Source organism: Myotis lucifugus, unplaced genomic scaffold, assembly GCF_000147115.1.
Source record: "Myotis lucifugus unplaced genomic scaffold, Myoluc2.0 scaffold_90, whole genome shotgun sequence".
Lineage (NCBI taxonomy): Eukaryota > Metazoa > Chordata > Mammalia > Chiroptera > Vespertilionidae > Myotis > Myotis lucifugus.
The window spans coordinates 670,731-690,446 of record NW_005871138.1 but is presented as its reverse complement, the minus strand read 5'-3'; the positions used below and the strand labels follow the sequence as shown (position 1 = coordinate 690,446).

The window sequence follows — 19,716 nt, the reverse complement described above, 5'->3', positions numbered from 1 at the left end:
GACGATGAAATCCTGAGGACAGGCTGCCCAAGAATCCTCTCCAAACAGAGTCTACAGTTGTGACTGGGTGGGTGGGTGCAGAGAATACATTTTAAAGAAAATCAGTTTTATGTCAAACCCTGGAGGGAACATGCCCAGGGCCTGTTTATGGGAACACAACAACAACCACAACCTCAGGGCTCCTGCGGGCCCTCACTACGGCACCAAGATGAGTCTTAATTCTCTTTGCTGGGTTTTCCAGAAGCTGAATGATGCCCACGAGAGAGACCCACTTCCCACGGGGGCCTCTGGGTCCACTGGACCAGTCATCTGCTCCTCAGAGCCTTGGTGTGCCCTTCAGAGCAAAAGGAAGAGGGCTGCAGCAACAGGAGGAGGCGGCACGTCAAGGACCTGGCACCAGCAGGCCAGGCACAGCGGCCCACATTGGAGAACTGGAAGATTTCATGTAAAAATTCAGTTTTCTAGTCTCTCTTGAAAAACTGGAGATCTGATCACACTGTCACCATCTTGCTGCCCCAAACACCCACAATGGAAGTGAGTGGTAGCTGCCCATTAGGACGGGGTGGCCCGAGCCAGCCCCCTGCCTGGAGGGGTCTTTGCCCTTTCAGGTGCCAGCACACAGCAGGCAGATCAGGGCATCTTTGTACAGCAGCCTGTTACAGGCCCCCCAACAGCTTCTCTCTGCACTTAGAGAGCCAAACATCTTCCCTTGGCCCACTAGGCCCCACGTGGTAGCCCCTGACAGTCCAAAGCCCCCGGATCTGCGGGCTCCCTGGGCCCGGCTGTCCCTGATGGGTGCTGATCTTTTCTGCCTCAGAGCTCTGCTCAGACTCCTCCTCTTCCTGGGACACTCCCTCACCTCTGAGTGTCCGACTCGCCCTCCAGCGCCCAGTGCAAGACCAATACCTGGGTTCTGCTATAAACTCTCCTGGCACCTCACATTGCTGCACAGCTTGATGTGGTTTGCCAAAACACAAATCTTGTAGGCAGGTGGTCTGCTTACCGCCTGTCTTCCCAACTGCTAGGGGCTGAATTGTGTCTCCCCTCAATTCCATGTTGCAGTCCTAACCTCCTGTACCTCAGATGTGGCTGTATTTGGAGACAGAGCCTTTCAAGAGGTAATTAGGTGAAATGTGGTCACTATAAGAAGAGGAGATAAAGACACACACACACACACACACACACACACACACACACACGGAGGGGCAGCTGAGGACACAGGGAGAAGATGGCCATCTACAAGCCAAGGAGAGAGGCCTCAGGAGAAACCTCAGTGGACACATGCTACCCCAGGTGAGGATGGATGTCTGGTGAGCAAAAACAATGCATGGCCCAGCCACCATTTTTGGAGCCCCTGTCCTGGGTCAGAGACTGCAGGCAGGGATTATGTGATCTCAGCCTAACTTCCTCTCTGGAAATCAGAATTATTCATCGCATGTTAGCACTGAGGGGCTACAGCTCGGAGTGGGAAATGGCCTGTGGCAGTGAAGGGCCTGGCACCTGACTCTGGAGGCCAGTCCCTGTGCTGAGCCAGGAGACCCTCCAAGGAACTGGGCCAATGCCCCCTGCAGTCCTGGCCTAGCCTGCCCACCCTCCTAACCAATGCCAGGCACTGAGAGCCAGTGATGCAGTAGGGGTGGTGCTGCCCTGCTGAGCGCTGAGGCTAATGCAGTGCCCAGGATTCTCTCTGCACAGCCAGCATCCAGGACCTCCCTCCCTGGCCCGGACTCCATTTCCCCTGGCACATCAAGGGCCCAATAAACAGCTGATGAAAGCCAGGTGCATGGAGGCCCGGGCTGCCCCTGTGAGTCTGGGACACAAAGGTGATACTGTCTACCCCCTGTTTTGGTGCAAGGGCTGTGAAGTGGTCTGCCTGAACCTGAGAACCGTAAAAGGGCTGGAAGGGCTCTGACAGAAGAACCACCTGGCAGCACCTCAGTGCCCCTCACTTCTGGTGGCCACTGTGCGGTGCTCCTGGGGATGAAGAGGCAGAAAGAGACTCTGGGTAATTACTAGTTGGGCAGCCATGAGCAAAGGGCCTCAGTTTCTTCACCTGCAGAATGGGACAAGTGGAGTAAACAGAGGCCCTCCCTGCCTTCCCAGCCCAGGCCTCCTTGGCAACGCTGTGGGCCAGAGAGGAGTGCCAGGCACACCTCCACAGAGGAGGGGTCTGGTTTGGGCTTGAAGAATGGTTTGGGCAGCAGAGGGAGAAATGGGGCCCCAGGAAAAGGCAAAGTGAGAATTTCCACATCCATGGTTCAGGTGCAAGAAATGGATCTCAGCGCAGGCAACAGGGGCCTGGACCTGCACTCCCCATCCCATGGCCTTTCCCACTGGCCACATGTGTCTAGACCAGCGGTCGCCAACCTTTCGGACTCATGGACCACCAGTGGTCCATGGACCACCGGTTGGCGACTGCTGCTCCAAAGGTTTCCTTAAACCAACGGTCACCAACCTTTCGGACCTCACGGACCACCAGTGGTCCGTGGACCATCAGTTGGCGACCACTGTTCTAGAGAACATCACATCTCTAATTCCAGCCTTCTCTACACACCTTCTTCTCCTCTTCCTTTCCAATCCCTGCTTGAACAGCACCTCCTCTGGGAAGTCTGCCCTGACTCTTCCTCAAAGTGGTCACTGTCCCCACCTCATTCTTGACCCTGTGTTCCTATGGACACCCACTGTGCTGACTGCGAATTGCTGGTCTGTGACTTCGTCTCCCACAGGGAGGTGCCTTGGGGCAGAATACTGTCAGAATCATTTTGGCATTCCCAGTCTTGAGCCTGGAGTTTGCTAAGTTGGATGGACTGGTGCCCTTTAAACACAACTTTAAAGGACTAGAGTCTTGTTCTAAAGAACTGTAATCAGGAGACAGCTGTGCTGAGGAAGGCCAATGACCCTGGTGCCTGTCTGAGTGGGATGAAGTTCTGGGGAGGCCCACAGCACACCCACCAAGCACCAGGCTTTTTGGCTCCCACAGGCCTAGGTTCATCCATTTGTCCATTCCAGTCTGTTCCAGTGAACTCCATTAATTCATTGTGCAGGCAACATTTCCTATTCCAGGGGAGCCACCCCTTTTGGCTTGGCAAACCGTGACCGGGATGGTACACTGAGCCCTAGAGCCCTGACCCTGGGGCAGAAGCTGCAGCCAGGAGGCCTAGGGATCCTCCTCAGAACACCCTGCAGAGGTGAGCAGGTGGTGGCTCTCCTGATGTCCAGCCACGCTCCCAGGGGCCACGCGGCAGCCTCCTGTCCCATCAACAGCGACCTCACAGACCTTCTGCTCAAGGGCCTGCCCAGCAGCTCTCTTGGCACCTCTTCTCATACACAGCCCAAGGGACAGAGCTTACCACCTGCCCTTGTGCGGGAGAAACCAAGGCTGAGGGAAGTCTCAGGCAGATGTTTTGGGTTCAAATTCCAGCTCTAATGCTTACTAGTATGGAACATGGGCAAGTCACTGCTTATCCTCCAAGCCATGGTTTCCTCCTCTGTGAAATGGGGATACTTACTCCAAGTGCTGAGGTATAAGTAACAGCCAGCCTTTCTGGGAGCTTCCTAGAGCCCTTCTCTGACTGTTGCCATGGCTCCTCAGTGTTGGCTCCTTCTGAAGAGCAGGAAACAGAAGTTCCTTCTGGGTTTTTACTACAAGTATAATTCTATAGATTTCTCTTTCCCTCATCTGCCTAGAGTCCATTAAGTTGTGATTAGCAATTATTAAAAGATTATTAAAGATCACCAAAATTTGATGACCCTAAATGAAAATGAGCAGGACCCATGTCAGGTTTTGATTGAGAATCTGGCAGTGCCACACAAGTTCCTGGCACATAAGTGGACTCTCAGCAAGTGGGGTGGGGGGGCCCATGGATATGATGAGGCTATAGCTGTGGCTGCCAATGGCTGTGGGTCTCAATCCCTGCTGCTCTGGCTTTTCTAAGGTGAGTGTCTGCCCGCAGTTCTGTGACCTGGTCAGATTCATTTGCTGTGACTTGTGTGGTCACCGATGAGAGGCAGTGGTGCCCATCACACCAGTGGTACTTGGGGCCTAGCGTTTTCCAGTGACAAGGCTGTAAGCTGTGTGTGCACTGTGGGCCATCCCCACCGGAGTGCTAAAGTAGACCACACACAACTCTCTCCAAATTGGCAGGTTCTGGAGGACCTTGTGTGAGATGGATCCCCTGCCACGAATCTGGGCTCCTCAAAAAGCTTGCTGCATCCTATCAAGGCACACAGAACAGCCTACTGGGTCATTTTAGGGTTAGGAGACTGTTTCAGAAGATGAAAGTGCATGCATATGTTTGCCTTCACTCCTAGAGTCAATAAGCAGGGATTCATAGTGACAAGTCCATTCATCCTCTCACTCTGCCCTTCTCTGGTTGGATGTCGTCAAAGAAATTCTTTCCCCTGCACAGTGGATGTGCAGGGCTGGCAGGGGCTGCTGTCCAGCCCACCATCCAGGCTGCCTCTCATAGTGGGAGCTGGTGCCTGAGGCACTGACACAGAATGGAGGGTGGGAGCAGCAGGACAGCGCTGGCCAGGTGAGCTACAGAAGCCCAGGCCACTGTGCTTTATCAACCGCTCAGCAGGGGGGCATCTCCCACCATGTGTGTGCCCCATGGTGCCAAGCCCCCTGAAGCCTGACGGCTCTCTAAGGGCCAACTGGGGAGGCAGATGCTGCACACCCAGAAAGACCCTGGGCAAGGTGCCTCCCCTCTGCTCCCCAGGCCCCACCTTGAGATGCAGATAACAAGACCAGCTCTGACATAAAGCACCTGGCACCGAAGCAGCACTCAGGAAGCAGAGATGGGATGACACGGCAGGAGTCAGGCTGGTCTGGAGGAACCTCACCTCCACCTGGCAAAGTCCTCCGACTATTCTCTCCACCTGCAATGTGACCCAGAGGGCTCCTAACTCATCTCACAGGGCCTCCCAGCCTCACGGAGGCAACTTTGAAGGGAGCAGTTATATAAATGTGGGGCTTTTCAACCTTGAGGTCCCCTAAGACTTTCTGGGAAGGCTCCTTGGGTGACAGAATGAGCCATCCTTTAAGCCACTCTTATTTCCAAGAGTGTCTTCTGGGGAAGCAATGGGCCTAAGTGTCAGGACCCTGCCTCTTAGGCCTGCATCTACAGTGCCATAAAACACTGTTTGCATCTTACATGTCAGCTTCCACTTCTGAATATGAGGTCCAAGTGTCCTTCCTGAAATTCAGGAGTCACAAGTCACTACAGGCCAAACCCAGCCAAAGGCATGTTTTGTTTGGTTCAGACAACTTTAGTTTTTAATCAGGAAATTTTACATAAAAGTTAAATCAGGTAAAATTCTATCCCTGGGCCTATATTTCATATAACAGGAGTTGGCTGGATCCAAGTAGTTCTCCAGGTCCCCACAGTCCCCACCACTCACTATTGCCTAGCACCTGGCCTCGTCAACACCTGCTTGGCCCTGTCAGCATCTGGCCTTGAGGTCAGGGGCAGAGGGCAGGACACCCAGAGGGCTCTCCAGTCTGCCTTCCCCAGCGGGGTCACCCTACAGAGCCAGCAGGGAGGCTGGTAAGCTGCGTTTGAACCAGCTGCATCCACGACCCAAGGGCTGAGACAGCCCTTGAGCTGCTTCCTGCTCCAGGGAGCCTTAAACTGTGCAGCAGCACAACCCCAGGCTTCTCCACCCGGCATTCCCAACGTGCAGCCAGCAATGCTGTCCTCCTCCACCTGGCACTGGATGGCTTGGGTTTCCTGAAGAGTCTTTCACAATTAAGGCACTTAAAAATGGTTAAAAGTAATTCTTTATGGGAGGAATCGGCAGGAAAAGACAAGCAGGAGGTGGGGGTGGGCAGTGGGGGTGGATGGGCTGAAGGAATCTGACCAGTTATATTTAATAAAAAGCTTAAAAGCCACAAACAGGAAGCAGACCTATTAAATAGACAACACTGATCTAACAAAGGAATGTGAACTCCAGTTGACTGAAGCAGCGTCACCATGTCTCCCCTCCCTCCACTCCCACCCAGCACCCAGGGCCCCCAAACAAGCCTCCTCCTGCATCTGGCCTGTTCTGGAAATACCCCCAACTCGGAGTTTGCCTTGGGCTAGACGAAAGGGAGCTGAGGGGAAGGTCAGCACGATCCCATCCACCCCCAAAGAAGCAAACAGACATGCCCTCCCCTCTGTCTGCACCAGCAGAGGCCCGAGCAGCCTAGGGAAGGGGCAGTGCTGTGGTGCAGCCCTCCCTCAGGCAGCTCTGCTCCCAGCACCTGCACCCTCCTTCCCAGAGAGCTCCACAGGTACTGGCCCAGGGCCTGGGCCTGAGGCCTGGACACTGCCTGGCTCACGCCCTGTGCATGTTCCCTGGAGCCTGGAGCAGGGCACTGGGCACCCAATTTGGCTGAGGACCCGAGCAGCTGAGCACTGGATTGGGCAGGGCAGGCGCCTGAAGCTGGCTCAGGGCTGGAGGTTCCCAAGCGTGTGTTGCCTCACCTGCCCTGAGGGAGTCTCTCCTTAGGGTGATGAGGCTCAGCCCCACCTTGGCAGGGCCTCAGGGCACCGACAGCACAGCCAAGCGTGCAGGGAAGCAGGCCTCTGCTGACCACTCCCTCCCTCAGGAGAGGGCAAGTGCACATGGCCTCTGGACTTCAGGAAGATTCGGAGGCAGGACTCCAGTCAGGCCTTAGGGAGAGTGGAAGTGCTGGCTTTACCTGGTGAGATGCCAGGGCCCTGGGAGTGCTACTTGCTAGCTGGGGCCAGGGTACCACCCTACCTGGAGATTTTACTAAAAAAGCTACCCACACATCTCCACGCTCAGGCCACTCCTGCCTAGCATCCACCCCTCAGGACCTTCTCACTGGTCTCCTCCCTGTCTGCAGTATGTTCTTCCCTGGGGATTTGTGTGGCTCCCTCCTTTCTTCAGTCAGGACTCCACTCCACCGTGACCTCTTCAGAGAGGCTTTTCCTGACTGCCCTGTCCAGGCAGCACACTCGCCAATCCTCCCGATTTATTTTTTTACCCCAGTCTACCTTCACTCAGTGTGTTCACACCTGTCCCCTCCTGTGACCACAGCTCTATGTCTGGTACACAGTAGGATGTCAGGAAAATGGGTGTGGGCAGAGCGCATGAGTGACATATCCAAGGTCACCCCAATGGTCAGTGAAGCGAGAACTCATATTCAGACCTTGACCCCGGCTCAAACCCGATGCTAACTCCACACCAGGCTCCTCCAGGATCCAAACTGGCTTTCCAGCCACAAATGTGGGACCAGAGGCCATGGTGGACTGAGCTCTGCACGGCAGCACAGCAGGCCCAGGCACTGTCAGGGCACGGTCGCTGCTATTTCTCCATGGCCTGCCCACCCCCGAGAGCAAGAGGAAATAACCATACTCACCAGGGATGTTGATCTTAAACTTGCCACTCTGGCCAAAGGAGCTGTCAATGATGCCCAGCTCCCCAGTGGACAGGTGTACCTTGAGCCCCACAAAGAGCTGGATGTTGGTCTCCTTTTTGAATAGGGAGCGGCCGATCACGCTGTAGTCATCTATTACCTGTTCCCACACCCAACCCCAGAGAGAGAAAGCATCAGTGTGTGCTGGTGAAGGCCAAGGCCAAGGCCTGCCACACCCTCCCAGGTAATCAATCCACCTTACAGATAATGGAAGGCACTGGAACCATTACAATGACCGGCCCCCTTGTCGTCATCACCACCCACCACCACCGACACCTACAGAGCCAGGGCTGTGTGCCAGGTGGCTGTGAAGGCTTCATGTGAACAAATACGCTTAGCGCTTAGCCCCAGGGCAGCAACATGAGGGAGGCACTTTCTCCACTTTATAGATATGGAAACTGAGGCACAGCAGAGTGAGGCCATCTGTCCAAGGTCACAGAGCTCCTAGGGCAGAGGTAGCTGAGAATGTAAAGCTGCTCCGCCTACACCTGCCTCTGTGTGGCTACCATGTCCCACCTGTCCCCAGCACTAGTCTAATGATAGCAAGTGGTACTCTCCCCATGAAAGCTTTCCTGGATAGGCAGGCTGAGAGGATGATGTCCACCCCTGAGCCTGAACCCTCCTCACTCTCTTCCTGGCTCCCACTCCCATGAGACATCTCTGAGAACCTGCTCTCTACCGCCCCCTGCTACATGCACACACACATTTCTGCCCAGAGCCCCCTTTCTGGCCTGGCCTACATCTACTCCTCAGTTCCACTGCCCCCTCCTCTGTGACACCCTCCTGCCCCTATCTCAGCAGAAGTCCGATTTTCCCAGGCCCTATGCTGTAGAGCTTGCACCCCTTCGCCTTTTGGTGGAGGCCTGGGCTGAGAGGAGGAACCTACATGTGTATGGAAGTCAGCTAGGTGCAGCCTTGATTTCATCACAAGCTATATTCATCTTGAACCTTCTCCCCAAGGGAAAAACTGAAGTGTTACTCTCCCCTTCCTGAGGTCTCTCGAAGCTTAGATTCCCCTTTGGGGAAGATGGCATAGTCAGGAGACCCCCACCAGATGGCCTCCCTGTCCTGCCCAGCTCATCTCCGGGGCCTGTGCAGAAAGCTGCTGGGCCTCTGTGTAAAGAGAAGGGATGTGAGTGTGTGCATGCATGCATGTTAAAGACCAGCCCCTCCCCCAGATGACCGCAGCAGGGCTGACACAATTTCTTCCTGAGATCTGCTGCTCTTTGGAGCAGGGCCTATGCTCCACCTGGACTCGGTTGCACTAGGTCCTGCACAAGGGCCACAGGAGAAATTGGGGAGTTCCTTCTGTTGTCCAGGCCCCAGGCATGGGCCTGGGTTCTTTCTGGGGACATTCTGGTCTGAGCAGGCACTGGCACGGGCAGCAGTGCCAGAGGTGTTGCCAGTGGCAGGACCTACTGCCTCCACTGGGCTCCCTTAGGGAACTCCTGGGGACCCCTGAGGGCTGGGCTGTCCTCAGCCTCAGAAACATCTCACTTCTGCCCAAGATTCATCCAAAGGCCCCAGATAGATTGTTTTGAAAAGGAGAAACTGTCCCATTTACCCTAAAAACCTTTTGGAAAAACATATCCTATTCTATTTGATTCATAGCACCAGATAAAAGGTACTCGCATTCCTCCTCTCCAGGGTGATGGATGAATCGGATACAAATAATGATAAGAATAATCATTTCCACTTGCACAGCCTTTATAATTCACAAATCTCATTCCCACACATGAACTCCCCCTCATTCTTCTGGACTTGGCTTCAGCAGAGAAAGCCTTGCAGGCTGGGGCTGCTGTGGGCTCTGCCCTTCCTCCCGGCTCTGCCCTGACTGTGGGTGATGCTGTTCCCACTACAGCAGGCGTCCAGCAAGGCTGCTGGATGAACTGAATGCGGATGGTTCCTCAGACCTGCAGGACAGCAGAGTCAAGATGAACAGATGTCACCAGCCCCAAGTGCTTTCCCATACTTCCCAGCTCCCAGGGCCCCAGTCCCATGAGAGGGCCACCTATTCACATTCATTAGTCCAGCCAGGTGCAGTAGGTATCCAGAACCAATGAATGGCTCTGGACTAGCCATTCCCCATTTCCCATGACCGAAGGGCTCATTGCCGTCTCCTGTCCCCAGCTCAGCCTCTGCTGCTAAAGAGAAAAGGAGTGCCCCAGAGTCCCTCAACTCTTAGAGCCCCTTAGCCCCTCAATCTTCACCTCAGCCATCCCCCCCCACACCCAGAGTCCCTTAGCCTTGCTCACCGAGACATTAGGGGGCCCCCTGAGCACCTTTGTCTACAAGGGTTTTCATTCCTACTTCCGAGCAGGCAGAGCTGAAGTCAGAACAAGACCTGAGTGGGCTGCGGCCACCCAAGGCAGCGGCACAGCAGAAATGCAAACCCAAGTCTGCAGGGCCCCTGCAAAGCAGAGCAAGACCACGCTGACTCGTGCCAAGCTGGAGAAGCGGTAGGTGGTGCTGCCAGGATGTCCTGGTCCCACTGGCCTTGACTATACTGAGACAGATATGGCTGAGACACAAGACCTGCTTCGACACCGAGGCTGAGAAACAAAAGAGGACAGTGCTTGCACGAGGAGCTTCCACCCTATACAGAGAACCGCCTTTTAAAGGCACTGGTGGAACCAAACAAGCCACCCAATCAAGTGTTCTCTCAGACAGCAGGTCCTCACCACATTCACAGGACCGTCTGCCCTTCTTCCACTGAGAGTCTGCCACGTGCACGGCATGTAGTTAACAACAAATCCAAGCTCCTGCCTCAAGGGATGCATGCATGCCCTAAGAGAGGTAAGGTTTACACCCCCCTTTGTCCCATTGCCTGTGGACGTGCACTGGCAGAGACAGGGTGCCCATCTCTGTGCCAGCTCCTAGTGCCCAGCAAAGGTCCTAGTCAAGGACTTTGTGCCTGCAGTGTCCCGGAAGCCATGGCTCACTACCCCTTGCTCCACCCTCTTGTTCCTCTGCAACCCCTTGGCCCGTCTCTGTCTTCAGAGCACAGAGCGCTCCCTGACATAGGCCACAGTTTTATCTGTTACTCTTCACTGCTCCCAACCAGGACACAACGCCATGAAGGCAGAAACATGGCTCCTTCATGCTGCGTCCCCTCACTGGGTGCTCCCTGAGTGCACCCAGTGCTGGAGTAAGTTCAGGATGTACACCTCACCATGGTTGCTGGGGCGTGTACAGTACTCGCTCGTGTCTGTGGGCTCTTGTTTTTTTAACAGCTTCATTGAGGACAACTGATATACAACAGCATGCACATATTTAAGGTACCCAATTTGGTAAGTTAGGATATACGTATAAACTCATGAAACCATCACCACAATCAAACTACTGAACATATCTATCACGCCCCAAATTTCCTCATGTTCCTTTATCACACTTCCCTCCCTCCTACCCTCCCGTGCTCTTCCCAGTTCAGCTTGGGCAGCTTTCCCCACAACAGGCCCCTCCTGTCCCGAGAGTCAGGCAGTTCTGTCTCATCACTGACAGCTGGCCTGTCAGTCTCCCTCACCAAAGACTGGGAGTTCTGTCCAAACAGCCCTCACCCTGTCCCGTGGCAGGTCCCAGTAAATAAGCACATGATATGGAGGTGGGGAGAAGGTGGCTCTTGGCTCTTTGGGGATAAAAGTAAATGACATAAGTGGACATGCGGTTGGAGGATATGGTCACCAAAGAGTGAGCCAGCCAGCCTGCTCTGGGCCTAGCTGTCTTGCATACCCAGTGCTGGTCTCTCTAAATGGCTTGGCACTGGGCCTCCCAGTGACCAAAGCCCTGGAGTGGCAGGTGCCCCCTTCTTTCTTTTGCTTATAAAATATTAACTTAAAAAGCTAAATGCCACAGAGACGGCAAAGGATCTCTCGTTCCCCAAGCCAGGGTCTTGCGATGAGGGCAGACTAATTTTATTAACTTCTGGGGAACTTCAAAAAGCTTCAGGGCTTTCATGGCAGACGGTGAAGACCCCCAACGCTGGTTTAAGTGCTACATAAACAGGTCTAGGGCCAGGAAGCGAGGGCTCTCAGCATTTCTTGTTTACATTCTCATCTGACAGAGTGGGCCGGTGGGCGGGCAGGGCCTGTAATCCCGCCGGTGTGCGATGCCATTCAGTTCACTGACCTACATTACCACAATATTTTTATAAGCCTCCGGGATAAGGTTGGGAGTGAATAGGCTTCTTCTGACCCTCTGAGGAGGCCTGAGGGGCTCCTCTTGCGGCTGGCCTCATGGTCTCACTGGTGGTAGAGTGGCAGTTTAGAAAGGATTTCAGGTTCAAAGGGAGCTCCTGCTTGCTTGCTTTATTATGATGTAGCCAGAAGATACAATAGCGCTGACACAACAGCGCTGACTGGGTGCTCTCGTTACCCACTGTGTCTTTGCTTCCATTTGTAAGTCGGGTGGTGAGGGGGGGGAAGCTGGCCTTCAGCACGCCACCAGGAACCTGGTCTCAGGAACTCTGGGATACCCTGTCCACTGAGAGTCACACTGTCATGTTATAGCATCCTAGAAGAGTGGATCCTTCTAGGAGCCAGCCGCAAACCCCTCCTCTTGCAGACTCCCAGCCCTTGTCCCACCCTCCCACGTGGCCTGCAGCAGGTGGAAGCCACCAGTCGTCCTCAGCCATGCTCTTGGAGAGGTGTCTCCACACCATTAATTAATCTTTAGAAAAGCCCTGCAGGGACTCAGCAAGGTGAAAGGATTTGCCCAAAGTCACATATCCAGCTTTTCCTGCCTTGTGGTGTCCCAGGGGAACAAGAGCCAAGAGGAGGCAGAGGTTTGGCAGCAGTGAAGGAGCCCAGCAATGGCATTTTCCATCCCTTGGACTCCCTGGAATCAGGCCGTAACTGTTGAACCCAAGATGGCCTGCAAGTCTGGCCCAGGCACGGCTGCCCCATCTCCCCAGTCCCAACTCCTGAAACCCCAAGTTCCTGGAGGAGCTGATCCCCAAGTGCAGGGACCCAGCCCCCATAGGCTATCTACAGGGAAGGAGACAGGGAGGGAGGACGGATGGAGCGTGGCCACAGGAGCAGAACTGTGGTGGGCCCAAGCCCTTTACCTTCAAAGGAAGATATGCCAGCCCAGACGCACTGCTGTGGAGCGCTGCAGGCCAGACACAGAACGCATGAAAGGCAACTGATTCCCCAGGCCTCCAGTTTCCTCACCCACAAAATGAGGTTGGAGAGAAGGTGAGCTGTCCCCCTCTGTGGTGCTGGTGAATTCCAAGTAACCAGTTCTAGTACAGGCCTCTGAACTTGGGAAAATGTGGCACACTACAGTCAAGAGAACACTCAGGCAAAGGGTATGAGGATGGGGCCAGGTGTGAGGAACGACGAAAGGAGCTAAGAGCAGCCTGGAGTGCTGCATCCAACCAGATTTTACTAGTAAGGTTTCACAGCAGAGAGGGGGATCTAGAGACCATGGTGAGCTACCGCTTGCGTCGTGGATTGGAGCCAGGGCTGAAAGCCCCAGTCTGGTGGCCTGGAGGACTCTGGCCTGTGTCCTAACTTGTACGGGCCTCAGCTCTAGTCTGCAAAGTGGGGAAAGAGAGTTGCTGCAGCTTCACATGAAGCCTCTGTTGCCCAATCCCCAGGACTCCCCCAGTTGTGCCATACAGGACCACAGGGCCGTAGGTAGGGTTCTATGCATCCAGCACCACTGGCCACTGCCCCGCAGACGTGAACAGACCTTGTTAGCTGACACAGCACTCTTCCACAGCACCCTGCCAGTCACAGTATCCCTATTCAAAGGCTGTGGCGGGAGCAGCCAGGACGAAGCCTGTGTATAGGTCTCCCAGTACAGCCGCAGCTGGCCTGTGCAGGGTGGCCCTGTTGGAAGTGTGTGTGTGTGTGTGTGTGTGTGTGTGTGTCCTGAAAGGTAGGAGCTGGCCTAAGCACATTTCTGCATCTTTGAGCTAACCCCTTCCAGAAATGACTGGGGTTGGGGTGGGTGCTAAGAGGGGACTCATCAAATGTCTGCTCATTGAATTAAGTCTGGTTGGAGGAGAGGCGACAGCCCCTCCTGCTGCAGGCAGTGAGGCCTACATCTCTGGAGAGCTTCAGGAAGACCAGGGATCGTCATCTGTCCTGGGTGTCAAAGGCAGAAGACTGGGGAATGGCTTTCCTCAGCCCTATCCATCTCTAGAATATGTGTATACGCATGCACATGTGCAATAGTTGGATTCCTCTCCAAGTCACAGACTCTTCACACTGAAGGAGAGATCTCAGAGATCAGACACCAGCACATCCAATAAGGAAAACCCCTCAGAGAACAATTGGAGGTTTTTCATCTTGAAATCAATCACTGTAACATCAAACCAAAGGCGATGCATGTGGGATTTGCTTGGTGGGATTTGCTCCTAGGAAACAATGCTGAAATGGGGCCAGCACAGTTACAATAACTCTAAGAAGGGACTTTCACTGTTTGCATGAATAATTTGCTTCATTTATTAGCTTGCAGTCATTGGAGCAGTCACTGGCTGCACATGAAGCCAGGTCCTCGCTTACATGCCAGGTGAGTCCCCACTGTCCCCAGCTTTTGAGTGGGGACTTGGCTGCCTGTGCAAGTAATTATGTCATTACATGTGTGTGTCTCTCTCAGAGCCCGGCTCCCATGATGAGGCTTGGGAACTGCCCAAGTTCTGAAGCCGGTATTCTAATTAAAATTGGAGAAGTGGCACCAAGGAAAGAGGGTCAGCAGGCTGTGAGATGGAGCTCTGTGCCAGGTCTGCTGTGAGGAGGACTAAAGAGAGAAAAGGAGCTAGGAAGGCTTGAGTCCTGCCTCTGCCTCTTCCAGCGCTACGATCTTGGGCAAGGGACTTCTCTGAACCTCAGTTTCTTCCTCTGAAAAAAGTTGGTGTTGGGGTTAGGGGTATTGATGTGGACTAGAACACCTAAGACTTGGTAGCAGGATGACCACCCAGAGAAAAGACTGGCACAATGTCAAAATGGGAAAAGCTCAAGTGAAGCGCCATTTGGTCAGGGGATCTTCTAATACACTCAGAAAGCACAAGATATAGAGACATCAAACCTGCTGAAGAAAAGCAAGGATGCTAATACATACTCAGCACAGACTACCTGCCAGGTCCTGCCCTCAGATCTCCCCTCAGAACCCAATCCCCTGCTTTCCAATCAAAGTCTTCTCAGAGGCTCCCTACAAATAGGGCGTTAATTATCCAGGGCACTTGAAGGCCACCAGAATTGACAACTTTGCCAAGAGTCCCTGGGATAATGATGACACTCTTGTATCATCCATTCTTGTTTAGCATAGGAAATATTTCACCAAGACTGGCATTTCCCTCCTCCCAGTGCAGGGCCATGGCAAGCCAAGTCGCTCCTATGAGCCTCAGTGTTCTCGCCTATGAAACAGGGCGAACATATCCACCTCCAAGATTGTTGTGAGGAAGAAATGAGATTTCTGAATGAAAGTATGCTGTCAGTGAGGACCAGCCGCATTGCAACCCCTTAGGGTTAGCCCAGACAAGGAAATTAGCCTTCAATTCATCTCATTTTGTCAACTGAGTTCCAGAGGCCCAGGCTAGGAAGACCTAGGGTGGGCCAGGATCTGCACGTCACAGAGGGCACCCACCCAGGGAGGAATCTGCCCCACACTCCCCACAACCAGCTCTCAAGACTAGCCAGCTCTGCCCATTGGTGACAAGCCCTGACTGCTAGCTCCCTCCTCCCTTACAACCTCTTATCCGCATTGAATCCCTCCTTCTTTCTGTTTTCCATCACCCAGGCACCCATGCAGGTAAAGTTCCTGTCAGTTGCTGATCAGGAGGTACCAAGGAATGGCTCCCAAAGGCAGCTGCTTTTTCATGGAGAAGAAAGGAAACTGACATTTTACTGAGCACTTAACTATACTAGTATACCAGGCTCCATGCTTGGCCCTTTGCATATATGGTCTTATCTACTCCCTACCACAGGTCCTTTAAAGAAGGAACAGGTTCTGCCCTGGCTGGTGTGGCTCAATTGGTTGAGTATCATCCCATGCACCAAAAGGTTGCTGGTTCGGTGCCCGGGGCAAACATATGGTATTGGGGTGCATATGGGAGGCAGCCAATTGATGTTATCCTCTCTCTTCCCCTCTCCCTCTCTCTCTAATCAATTAAAACATTTTTAAAAAAGAAGCAGGTTCTGAGGCAGGAGTAGGGGGAGGGGGGAGACTTGTCCAGAGTCAGGCCAAGCCAGCGCCTAGGCGCTCAGTGCATTGGTCTCTAGAACCAGCTCTTTCTACCATGTCAATCTACCTCAACTCTGTGTCTGTATGCAAACAAAAAAGCAATTTTCAAGGCAGGCTAACAGGCCCTTCAGCAGCCAAGCAAGACTCTCAGCTATCGATGCCGATATCTGTAAGAGAGGCTGAGGATTTGGGCCGGGGGCCAGAACACTAGGACAGGCATCTGATCTTATCCTTAAGGAGGGCGCCTTCCAGGCCTCTGCTTCAGGGGCACCTGTCTTTTCCAGTGGCCTGGGGGCTGACACAGCCTTCAATCTGCTGACAGGGACAGGGGGAACAAGGGACAGCCACGCAGGCCAAGTGCTGCTTCCTCCAGGGGATGGGGTTCTGAAGTTGCCCACCTGGGCCGCCAAGCCTGCCAGATGGCCCCTGGTCAGGAAGTATAGTCCCTGCTTAGCAGCGGTAGTCACAGACTGGCCCGAACCCCAGCCAGGCACGTTTAACAACCATCAGCTATGCAGGGGGCAAGCCAGGAGCCGGAGGCAGCACTGCTTCCTACTTCAAAGCCAGCCAGTGCTCCTGGTGGTGTTTGCCTATTTACATTTGGTTGGGTGGATGCCACAGGCTCCTCTGGCCCAGCCCTAAGGCCTTCCTACCTGGCGCCAGTGGGTGCCAGACCCAGAATGACCAGCATGCCTGGCCCAATCCCAGCACAGGGGCAGGGGGTACCAGCTTCTTGCCACCATCCCAGCTGGGGACCCAGGCATGTATGCCATGAGGCAAGTCTGAGTAAACAGCAATGAGGATGCCTCTGCTCCACAAAAGCCTACCCTGTGCCAGTTACAGCATCTTACATGGACTGATCTCCCTTTCTTATACCACCCCACAAAAAATAGAGGCAAAGCCCCCATTCCTCTAGTAAGGAAACTGAGGGGAAGAGAACTGCCCAAAGTCCTACACCTTCAGGAGGTCCACCCAGCAGGCCCTGGGACTCTTGCAGGCTGGAGCCTGAGCTTCCTGGGCTGCCCATAGCTGGAGCCTGCAGACACCACCATGCTTGGCCCTCTTCTCTCCTCCAGTCCTGGTCTCAAGGAAGCATCCACTTGGCCCACCTGCCTGCCTTCCCGGCCTGCCACTCCCTAGCACCCACGGCTGGCTTGCCACTAGCTTCACAATTAGTGGCAGGCCAGCTGTGGTGTGTTAAGGTGTGAGCATTGTCTTTGTCTTGGTGGTGAGGTGAGCCAAAAGAGATTTTTGAGCAGGAGCTGGCAGGACTACCTTTGTTTTGTAGAAAATTATTGGGGTGGAGCTGTGCAAGATGCCAGGGCAGGGAGGGAGGCAGATGGATGGGGAGGTGAGGAAGGCCTCCTGGGGTGTGGCAATAGAAGGTATAAAACGGAGCAGGCAGGGGTACAGAGCACTCACAGTCCTTGGCACTGAGCCCTCATTTGCCCACTTCTTTTCATGCTATTGTTACAAGTAAGAAAACAGGTGACTTTAGTGATGGCCAGATGATTCAAATCAACTAGAAGGCTGGGTGAGAGGGGCGAGGCTGGGGACGAGTGGACAGCCTCCCTGTAGGCTGCTCTGCTAGCCCTGCTCAGAGCATTTCTCTACTACAAGTTGAACAAGCCTCCCCTAATCCCCAGTCTGCAGTGTTTCCCCTGGTTGAGGATAAAGAGCTTGGCTTCAGTACCTGGCCTGGTCTACCTCTTGGAGCTCCTGATCCCTGCCCTGCAGCTGCTGGAGACCCTGGGCTCAGGGTTCTTTTCCAAATGGCCAGGGCCTGCATGACAGCTCTGTGCCTCTGCGGAAACAGTGCCTGGAACTGGGAAGCCCCTCTTCCATGTCCTCCCCCACCACCACCCTGCCCCCAATATCTGAACAGTGACGAGACACACCTCAAAGGTCATCAGCTCTTTCGTGCTTTTCCCTGACCAGACCACTTCCTCCCACCTCAGCAGTTCTTGCTTCTCTCCTGGCCCCTGTAGCCCTCTGATGTCCCTCTGGCATGGGCAGGAGTCTGTCCTGCACTAGGAAGACCCCGTTTCCTGTGAGACTCTGTCCTGAGCGCCCTAAGAGAGGAGCTGCTGGCTCAGGTGCAGGGACCTCTGGGGACAGGGCCAGCATCTCCCAGCCTTGGCTGTGACACATCCTTCACCCCTCATTATTTTCACCAGATCTTTGCACACGTGCACTATTATTTATTTAATAGTTTTCTTTAAATATATATGTTTAAAAGGAAAACTTCACATGGTACTCTAAAGAGAAAACTAGAGTGGCTTGTCATAAACAGGAACCTGATGGTAAAAGGAAATACAACGAAGAAAATGCACTGAATCCTAGTTCTATATTGCTGCTATGGAAGGGTCTGAATCTTGGCCCTGTGTTAAAGTCATCTTCAAGGGAACCTAAAGCTGTCTGCAATGTAATAGAAGGATTGCAAGAAAACTCAAAAAGAGAAAAAAATTATTACTAAGGGATTCAACATTATATAATAGTATGAGAAATGGCCTTAACCAATGGACAATTTACTGTTTGCTAATTTCCAAGCAGAAAATATATGAAAGAATGAACGAATGACTGAATACACAAACTATATATCTATAGCCATATCTACATATAAATTCTTCATTTCTAATTTCAATGGTTTATGATTTCTACTTTAAAAAACCCTTTGGGTTTTTTCTGTGGCTTCAAGTACAACTAAAATTCAAATTCCATGAGAGAAGGGATTTTTCTTTTCTTATTCATTGTTATATCTCCAGCCCTGAAAACAGCACATAGTGAGTGTTCTATAAATATTTTAAAATGATTACTGCTGAATGCTCAGTTTCTGTAAATGTGGCATACATATAGGAAAAAGTATATATTCTCTATTCATGGGATGTAAGAATTTCCATCTGCCTATCTAGAAATCAAGCATAGTGACTGTATTATGTCTCTTTATCTTTTATCTGCTGTCTAGTGGACCTGTCCAATTCTGAAATATGCACTCGCAAGTGTCCCACTGCAATTATTATTCCATTTTTTACCAAGTTCTCCTTTGTTTTTATATGTTTTGTGTATACAAGTTTGTAACTGTGCCTTTTATCGTGATGTCCTCTTTATCTTGGTTAGTATTCTTAATCTTAGATTCTACATTGTCTGAAATTAATATTATTACTCATACTTTCTTTTTGTTTATAGTCACCTAACATCTTTCTATTCTTAACCATTGTTTATCACTTTAAGTGTTTCTTATAAACAGCATATAACCAGATGTTGTAGTCTCTGTATTTAAATAGGAGAACTCAGCTAGTCACATTTAGTGTGGCTAAAACTTAATTTTGTTCCTTCTGTTTTTGTTATTATTTATGAGCAGTGATCTTGTTTTTCTTATTTTTGTTGGTTTAATTAAATTCATTTCAGTTTTTCCTTAGTTACTGTGGAAATTCTACTACACTTCTTATGCCATTCATAGTTTCTTTTCTTTTATCTGTGTTCATAACCTTACATTTCTATATGTTTACTTAAAAATGGGATATTAACAATTTCCCTCATCACCATATGCTCTAATTCCCTTCCCCAAGCCCTCTCCCTAGAAAGACAGCTCTTTAGAACACTTTCACTTCCCTTTCCCCAGCTGGGGTGAGAGCTCTGCACCAGCTCTATTAACCAAGGCCCACCGGAGAACCTGACTCCTAGGGAATGCAGAGAGAGAGGAGAACTTATAGCGTAGGTGACAGACTTTTCCTTGCAGTATGTGTATTCTATTTCAAGACTCCTATTTACCATTTAGATCAGGGGTTGAAAAACTATAGCTAGAAGGCCAAATCCTGTCCACTATCTGTTTCTGTATGGCCTTTAGCTAAGAATAGATTTTACATTTTCCAGTGGGTTGAAAAATATCAAAAGAAGAAGACTTTTATGATGGGTGAAAACTATAGGAAATTCAAATGTCAGCATCTATAAGTAAAGTTTACTGGCACTCAGCCACACTGACTCCTTTCAATCTTGTTCACAGCACAGAGCTGAGCAGTTGCAACACAGACCTAGGAGGTGCCAGGTGCATGACAAATTGCAGTGACACAGGGAGAGCTCCACAGCATCGCATCCAACCA

General features: G+C 52.2%; 1 protein-coding gene across 3 annotated transcripts in view; it reads right to left on the bottom strand.

The window, feature by feature from the left end:
- The window catches only part of EEFSEC (eukaryotic elongation factor, selenocysteine-tRNA specific), a 228,066-nt gene that overhangs the window by 26,573 nt on the left and 181,777 nt on the right, over window positions 1–19,716 (bottom strand). For all 3 annotated transcript variants that reach the window (XM_006091305.3, XM_006091304.3, XM_023756145.1), the window contains one exon: window positions 7,373–7,529. In XM_006091305.3, coding sequence (XP_006091367.1) covers window positions 7,373–7,529 — 157 coding nt within the window. The remainder of the gene's footprint in view (window positions 1–7,372; window positions 7,530–19,716) is intronic.